The 9,110-nt window shown below is 34.2% G+C and overlaps 1 protein-coding gene across 1 annotated transcript; it reads right to left on the bottom strand.

Annotated features, from left to right (window-relative positions):
• Positions 1-5,873: 5,873 nt before the first annotated feature.
• LOC141686482 (uncharacterized) lies at positions 5,874-6,728 on the bottom strand. The gene is made up of 3 exons (XM_074491516.1): positions 6,507-6,728; positions 6,372-6,464; positions 5,874-6,269 (listed from the first exon to the last, which is right to left on the bottom strand). Exons 1-3 carry the CDS (start codon positions 6,726-6,728, stop codon positions 5,874-5,876), a joined length of 711 nt encoding a protein of 236 aa, XP_074347617.1.
• Positions 6,729-9,110: the final 2,382 nt, after the last annotated feature.

Here is a 9,110-nt window from a genome sequence, read left to right as displayed (position 1 = left end):
CATTGGCTGGTTCGACTATCTGGATCCACTTTGGGGCGAGTCATACAGTCACGTAGAGAGTTTAGTTTGTCTTAAGGGGATGAAAAGTACTGGCAAGGACAAAAGCAAGAAAAGCAGATCAATCTAGTAGGAAGAACTGGCCGGTATTTGCATCAATGTACTTTTACTTTGTGATGTCTTCTGCAACTTTGGAAGTCATGTTTTGCTAAAAAGGTTGCTAGTTTCATGTCATACTACAACCCTTCTGCAACTTTAATATATTGAATCGTTTTTTTAATGTCTAATTTTCAGCTACTGGAGCCTTGCAGCTTTAATTCGTTTAAAATAAGCAAACTCAAGCTAAGCTCAATTTTTTATACTACCCAATTAACATAGACTTCAGTCATTTCACAAACAACTTGTATAGTTAAAGCAGAGCTACCGATAACATTATTTTATTATTATATCATACGGGTCTTTGGTTCTTTGCTATTTACTCATCGATAGCAAAACTATTTGTCTTTAAATGGAACCATAATTGGATCCTTTCTCGTAATTATTAATTTTGCTTATTCTTCAATAAACTTGTATTAATATAATTTTCTAGCCATTTCTTCCCACGCTTTCAATTACTTTTATACAAGAAATTTACCGGACTTAAAATGACAAACTTGTATATAACAAACTAATATAAACTTGTACTAATATATGACAAACTAATTAATATTTCATCGTAAGTTTTGGAACTTATAATACCTATTGGTTTCTAAGATGAAATTAGGGTTTATCAACAAATTTGTACTCCCTATGAAAATTATATGAAAATTATATAGTAATAGTTAATAAGGAGAGTGAGAATATTTATTGTTCTCGTAAGCCATTGCAACTATTTTAAATTTTATGTAAGAAATTTACTATTAGTGATTGGTATGCTATATTAATTTTGCCAATTTATAAGTTAGTACCTAAGTTTTAGCTTTCTCCAATTTTACAAAATTAATCTTTTATAATATAGTAATATAGTTATTATTTACCTTGCTGATTCTTATTTTAAAAAGAGTGCCAAGTATTTTTAATACACTTAAATCACAACATTTAGCTGGTCATGCAAGTGATTCAACTCGAATTGTATCATTCATACATAATATGTTTTTAAGGTAAGGTTCATGTTTATTTGATTTATAGATACAAGACATGCCCACCCTTTATTTGTACTAGCTTAATTCCCGTTAAAATTTAAAAAAATTATTTATTCCATCATATTTTAATCTTTAAAATATTTTTGTAAATATATAATAATTATAAATTTATAATAAAAATAATAAAATAACTTTAATATAATAAGTAGATTATGTCTAGTGATTTAATAATAATTTAGTAGTTTAGCAGATATATAACACTATTTATTTATTTTTAATAATAGGTTAGGTCATAATTTAGTAGGATAAATAGACTATATCTATTAGTTTAATAATTTAGGGGTTTAGTGGATATATAACATTATTTATTTATTTTCTTTAATAACCAAAATTTGGAAATAACCGTTGAACCAAATTATACCCCATTCCGGTTATTACAGTATAACTAGCATAAATCCCGTGCGATGCACGGGTTTCCATTAATATTTTAAATTTTTATTTATCAAGTTATATTATATTTTTAAAATATTTATATAAATATATAATGATTATAAATTTATAATAAAAATAATAGAATAACATGTGGTCGTAATTTAGTAGAATAAATAGACTATTTCTAATATTTTAACAATTTGATAGTTTAGCATATATGTAATATTATTATTTATATCTTTTAATAATAGGATAAGTTGTATTCGTAATTTAGTAGGATAAGTATACTATATTTAGTAGTAGTTTAATAATTTAGTAGTTTATTAGATATATAACACTATTTATCTATTTTTGTAATAATCAAAATTAGAGAATTATCGTTGAACGAAACCGTTGAACCAAATTATCTCTATTCCAGCTATTATAATATAGTATAGATATAGATAGATATAATTGATATCTCATTTTTAGAAACACATTTTAAAGAGTATTTTTCAGCATGACTAAATTATTTAATATACTTGTTGAGAAATAAAATTTTAATTATTTTTGAACAGGGACTGGTGAGAGTCGCTCAGTTTCCCAAATAAAACCCCACGAGCTCTTCAAACCCCTTGTAATAACTTCCCAATTTAGCCTAATAACCATTAACCTTACAACAATTTAGTCTTGTTATATCGGTTTAAAATTTAAACCTCGATTAAGTAATAATTACTGAAATTATATTTTTCTCCTGAACATGATATTAGAGACAGTATATTTTCATTCCCGATAAAATAATGAATGTGATGAAATAATTTATTTTTTGGTATTAACTATTAAGCATGTTACTTTAAAAGAGGTGCATGTGTATATTGACCTGCTATTCAAGTATGCGCACAATCTAAAGAAACCAATTTTCTCCTGAAACAAAGAAATCGCCTTACGTGTAAGAATGAGAATTTCATACTTGCAACTTCGTTAATAGACAGATAGTTCACAAATCAACTTCTGATTGTTGTTGGAGTCTTGCAGACATGCCATAACACTTGCCTCAGTGTTAACTATTGTGTTGTGGCCGTGTATACACTTACACCCCCTTATATCCTGCAATTTCTGTTGGATTTTTAATGCAGATAATGAGCAGAATAAAATATTAGTAAATTGCTAGAATGAAACTTTGATTCAGCATAAAAAAAGAAACGTGCAAAAAGCCTTTATATACAGGCTTTACATCCCACAATGCAACGAACAATAATGGAGAAAAACTAGCAACCTACTATGCATAATATGCTAAAAAACTCCTACCAGTTATTATCTAAAATGAAACTGTAAAAGAGGAAATATCGGAACATATGTACTACCCCCTCTGACTTACTCACTCCAACTTAGCTGGTTTTTTGAATCACTCTCCAACACCCCCTCTTGATTCAAAATCACACACCCCAGACATCTTCTAAAATAATCATACTTATCCTTGGAGGGACTTTTGGTAAGAATATCCGCTACTTGTTCATTTTTGTTGAGATACTCCAGGAACACTTGCTCTTCAGCCACCAAATCCCTTACATAATTCACCTTTATATCCACATGCTTAGTCCTTCCATGGTACACTGGATTCCTGGTCATATGTATTGTAGCCTTGTTATCGCAATATATAACAGTTGCTCCATCTTGTGCTTGATAAATTTCTGCTAGGATGTATCTCATTCACATTAGGTGACGTCCTAGAGCTAGCTGCTACAAATTCTGCCTCTGAAGATGACAATGCAGTAGTTGGTTGTTTCTTTGAGCTCCAACACACAACATCAGTTCCAAAATTAAACACGTATCTATATGTACTCTTTCTATCGTCCAAGCAACCAACCCAGTCACTGTCCGTGAACCCTTCAAGTCTAAAGTCTGCAATCCGACCGAACCATAACCCAAAATTCTTAGTCTCTTCAACATACCTCAGTACTCGCTTTGCAACTCCTAAATGATGTTTAGAAGGAGAATGCATAAACCTTGAAATAACTCCAACATCGAAGGCAATATCTGGCCTTGTGCGTGTTCAATAAATTAATCCACCAACTAAGCTTCTGAAATAGTTAGCATCAGTTGGCTCCGTGGTATCTTCCATTCGTAATTTCTCACCCGTATTCATTGGTGTTGCTGCAACCTTGCAATTCAACATGTTGAACCATTTGAGCAAATAAGTAGCATACTTCTTTTGACATACAAAAATTCCATTCCTTGTTTGTCTCATTTCAAGACCAAGAAAGTAGTGTAGCAGACCAAGATCAGATATTTTAAACTCCTTTTACAAGCTTTTATTGAATTCACAGATGAGTGAAGGTGATGATCCCATGTAAATTATGTCATCTACATAGATACAAACCAGGAGAATGTCATCACCACACCTTTTAATGTAGAGGTTTGGCTCATGCAGGCTTCTATTGAATCCAGTAGCAAGGAGATGTGATTTGATCTTGTCGTACCAAGTTCTGTTAGCTTGTTTTAATCTGTAGAGAGCTTTGCGGAGCCTGTACACCTTATGCTCTTCACCTTTGACCATAAAACCTTCTAGTTGACAAACGTAAACTTCCTCCTTTAAATCCCCATTCAGAAACGTTGATTTTACATCAAATTGATAGACATTCCAAGATTTATACGCAGCTAAAGCAAGAAGAATTCTCACAGTATCAAATCTTGCAACAGGGGAAAATGTTTCCTCGTAATCAATGCCATATTGTTGAAAATAACCCTTTGCTACAAGGCGTGCTTTATATTTATGGATGCTTCCGTCAACATGATATTTGGTCTTATATACCCATTTTAGTCTAACAACATTTTTACCAGGAGGCAGGTCCACAAGTTCCCATGTTGAGTTTTTCTGAATTGCTGAGATTTCTTCCTTCATTACATTACGCCACTCTTCCTTTGTGTTGGCTTCATCAAAAGTAATGAGATCAGCTATAAATAGTGCCAGAGTCTCCTCGTAGATATCATTTAAAGATCTTAACTTGGTGGGAGTATCCTCAGCCCCGCCTTCATGATGTGTGGAAGAAGAGGTGGTCACTGGTTGAGACTCTCCTGTATTCACAACCTGGGGATCTTCATATGCAACTGGCATGTCAATTTTGGTACCGTCTGAAGCCTCTTCCCATCTCCAACTTTCCTCTTCATTAAAGATGACATTCCGGCTTATGAGTATCTCCATTTTACTTGGATCGTAGATACGGTAAGCTTTAGATTGTGGACAATAACCAACGAGGATACACTAAACCGATTTCTCATCAAGCTTACTACATTTACATGAATTAATCATGACATAGGCAATACAACCAAAGACCTTAAGATGGCTCACCGAAGGCTTCTCTTCGCTCCAGGCTTCATATGGAGTCATGTTTAATACAGCTTTAGTTGGTGAAAGATTTAGGAGATATATTGATGTTGCAATAGCTTCTGCCCAGAATTCCTTAGGAAGACCCCTTGAGTTCATCAAACTTCTGGCCATCTCCACAACCGTACGGTATTTACGTTCTGCCACCCCATTTTGCTCGGGTGTATATTGGGCTGTTAATTCTCTGTAGATTCCTTATTTTTCACAAAAGATTGTGAACTCCTTTGATAAAAACTCACCACCTCTATCTGTGCGTAGTACTTTTAGGGCTCTGCCACTCTGTTTTTCAACAAATGCCTTAAACTTTTTGAAGACCTCAAATGTCTCCGATTTTAATTGCAAGAAAAATACCCAACTCATGCGGCTATAATCATCAGTGAATAATAAGAAGTAACGTGATCCCCCGAGTGATATTGTTTTCATTGGACCACACAAATCAACATGCACAAGATCAAGGCATTTAGATGCACACCAAGAATTTCCTACAGGGAATGATTTTCGAGATTACTTACCAAGTACACAGCTCTCACACAAGTTTATAGCCTCAATTTTGGGAAGACCAGAAACTATTCCTCATTGGTTTAATAATCTTAGACCATTTATATTCAGGTGTCCATACCTTAGGTTCCATAACCTTGACTCATTATCTTCTTTAACATTAAGATCATAATTTTCTATATTTGACACCACAAGTGGGAAGAATTTGTTTTGAGCCATGGGAATATTAGCTACAATTTTTGCAGAGTATTTTTCTCTAAGCAAACATGCTCCGTCATAAAATATAATGAGTACCCAGATGTCATAAGTTGTCCAACACTTAGAAAATTTTAAGATAATCTAGGAACATAATAGACATCATTCAAAAATTTAGTCATACCATTGCCATTGATTCCTACGGTACCTTTGCCAGCCACTTGGATAAGCTTGTTGTCTCCGAGTCGTACTTTGACATTGCAATTCTAATCTAATTCTGTGAACATAACTTTCACGCCAGTCATATGATTGGAGCACCCGCTGTCCAGGAACCAAACATCATCAACGAGCTTTGTATCGTCAATCTTTGCCATGAACAATTTTGCTTCTTGTTCTTGACCCTCAATCTCTTCTTCAACATAGCTTGCTTGGTTGACTCTCTTCCAACAATTCTCCATGACATGTCCATATCTTTTACAATAATGACATTGGACTGATTGTCTTTGTCCTCTGCCCCTACCACATCTTCCCCGATATACGTGTCCACATCCCCTGGCCGTACTTTCTCGTTGATTGTAGCTCTCTCCTACGACATGAAATGCTTTGTCCTCAGTTTTCTCCTCAGTTCTACGAAGCCTTGATTCATGTGTAAGTAACGAACCCTTCAACTCATCAAATGAGTAAGTTGACAGATCCTTTGATTCTTCTATTGATGAGACAACATAGTCAAATTTTTATGGTAGGCTCCTCAGTATTTTACAAACGATCTTTTTATCGGGAACTGCTTCACCTAATGCCCTCATCTGACTGACAATTCCAGAGACCCTACTGAGAAAATCCTGAACTGATCCTCCTTCCTTCATTAACAAGGTCTCAAAATCACGACTAAGAATTTATACCTGAACTTCAATCACTTTGGCTGATCCTTGGAATTCAGTCTTCAAGATGTCCCAAGCCTCCTTTGCCTTTGCTGCTGACACGATTCTTGAAAATATTGTCTCATGCATTGCTTGCTGAATGAAAAATAAAGCCTTAACATCTTTTTTCTTGTTTTCCCTCAATCTGCTTGCATCACTATCTCGGTCCAAATATCCTTTCTCAACAAGATCCCACAGCTCCATTGACTTGAATAAGGTCCTCATTTTTATGCTCCAAAAGTCGTAACTTTCTCCAGAGAATTGTGGAATCATTGCATGCGAGATGTTCATGAGCTATCTGCCATAATTGATGTCTCCCAGATCCTTAATCAAACCTGGCTCTGATACCACAATGTTGGATTTTTACTACAGATAATGAGCAGAATAAAATACTAGTAAATTGCTCGAATGAAATTTTGATTCAGCATAAAAAAAAGAAACTGGCAACAAGCCTTTATATACAGGCTTTACATCCCACGGCGTAAAAAAAAGAAACGTGCAACAAGCCTTTATATACAGGCTTTACATCCCACAATATAACTAACAGATAATGGAGAGAAACTAGCAACCCACTATGCATAATATGCTAAAAAAACTGCTACCAGTAATCATCTAAAATGAAACTGCGAAAGAGGAAATATCGGAACATATGTACTGCCCCCTCTGATTTGCTCACTCTAACTTAGCTGGTTTTTTGAATCCCTCTCCAACAACCTCCTCCTGAAAAAAGCCAAATTCAAAGTAGAGCTATTTTGGGTATGATAAGAGGTTTTGGTTGTGTTATCTCTATCTATATTTAGTGTCTCGTTAGGGTGAAAATAATGTGTTCCTTGTTATTGCTGTGGAGACTGTAGGTAGTCGATGAGGAATTGTATTGGATCTTTTAATCAGGTTTTGTTCATGATAGATTATTCTATAGCATAAGTGTGCTCGCGGTTGTGACCATCTACTTGTTTGTTTTTTTCTTATACATCCCCGACCATATGAAACTAACACCATAACCTTTATTAGCCTTTAGTACACTCGAATGGGGGAAGTATACCTGGATTTAAACAACCTGGCCACCGGAGAATTGGCATTGTGCAGAAAATTCCAAATATGCTTGCCAAGTAACGCCATGTTGAATCCATACAAATTTCTAAAGCCCAGTCCTCATTTACTCTTTGCTAAGCTTGTGTTATTCCATGACAGCCAGTTAACTCTTCTCTGATTATCAGCTTTGCCAGGCCTCCACAAATAATTATTAAACATTTGTTCAATTTCCTGACTCTGACAGAGTGTTTTAGGGAGCAACAAACATGACATATTATAGGAAGGGATGGCATGTGCCACATTCCTGATCAATACTGTTTTCTCGGCTTGTGAGATAGGTTTGGATCGTCATCACGTCATGTTTGAATACGCTTGCTAGCTTTATTCTTCACATAACTGAATACACGCTTTTTTGAACGCCCCACTAGTGAAGATAATCCCAGATATTTATTTTGTGTGTGCAAGATCATTATGAACTCCCAAGATTATGGACAATGCCTCCTGCTGCTTTATCATATAGGTTGTTGCAGAATTTACAAAAGACAGGAAAATTAATTTCATGAACTTGTGGCATATGAGTTCATGTCAAATGACGCCCCTGAAATGGATTTGATGAACTGGTAAGGCGTAGTTTTCCTAATCTTTGATATCTTTTCATGATCGGATAAACCTGCAACAAGTTTCACTCAGTTTCATTTGAAGGGTTCTTTGAATTTTTAATTTAAAATAAGTTTGTTAAAACAGTTTTTCAATTGTGTGCCCATGAATACATAATAAGCGCGAAAATTTATAATTTTAGTCAAATTTAATTGATAGAGTTGTTGTGAAGGCAGGTCCACCACTATTATAAAAAAAAACAATCAAATTGACTAAGAATTATAAATTTCTGCAATTATAATATGCTCATACGCACATGATAGAAAATCCGTAGTTAAAATACTAGCAGTTTCTTTTTACTTAATTAACATGCAACAAGTTCCCCCCTTTCATCGTAAGCATATTTCTCTGGGAGAGGGTACAGGGTTTTCTTAATAGCATCTTTGGTAATTGGTATATCATTGAGTGTTTAGTTCTTTATCTTATTTTTTAAACATTATTTTAGGGTTTTAGAAGGAAGTAAGGATAGTGTTTCGAAGGGTGAAGGACAAATTTAGCCTATTTTTACACAAAATTAACAAAAATTACTAAGTTCTGAAAAGTTGACCAACTTTAGCCGATTGGAAACCCAACTTTAGCCGATTGGAAACCCAACTGTCAGTGGAGTATTCACTTTATACGAGATATCCAACTGGTAGCAGAGTATCCCATATATGAAATACCCAACTACCAGTGGAGTATCTTATACAAATTGGAATACCCAACTAACAGTGGAGTATTCAATCGGCTAAAATTGGTCATTTTTTTCAGAATGACTATTTTTGTTAAAATTTTTCAAAACTTGGTTATTTTTGTCATTTTTTCTGTTTCGAACCGGCATAGTTTGAATGAACCTATATATCATCATAATTTTTTCTAAATCGATTCAAGGAAAAATCATAATTTTTTGAAAATCAA

Source organism: Apium graveolens, chromosome 9 (genome assembly GCF_009905375.1).
Source record: "Apium graveolens cultivar Ventura chromosome 9, ASM990537v1, whole genome shotgun sequence".
Taxonomy (NCBI): Eukaryota; Viridiplantae; Streptophyta; class Magnoliopsida; order Apiales; family Apiaceae; genus Apium; species Apium graveolens.
The sequence above is the reverse complement of the archived record's forward strand: the minus strand, read 5'-3'. Positions and strand labels throughout refer to the sequence as shown.

Coding starts and splice junctions, on each gene's coding strand:
- LOC141686482 (XM_074491516.1), bottom strand. CDS start 6,728: ATGGAGCTGTGGGATCTTGTTGAGAAAGGATATTTGGACCGAGATAGT. Junction 6,465..6,506: donor CCAAAGTGATTGAAGTTCAG/GTATAAATTCTT, acceptor TTGTTAATGAAG/GAAGGAGGATCAGTTCAGGA. Junction 6,270..6,371: donor CAGTTCCCGATAAAAAGATC/GTTTGTAAAATA, acceptor GATGAGTTGAAG/GGTTCGTTACTTACACATGA.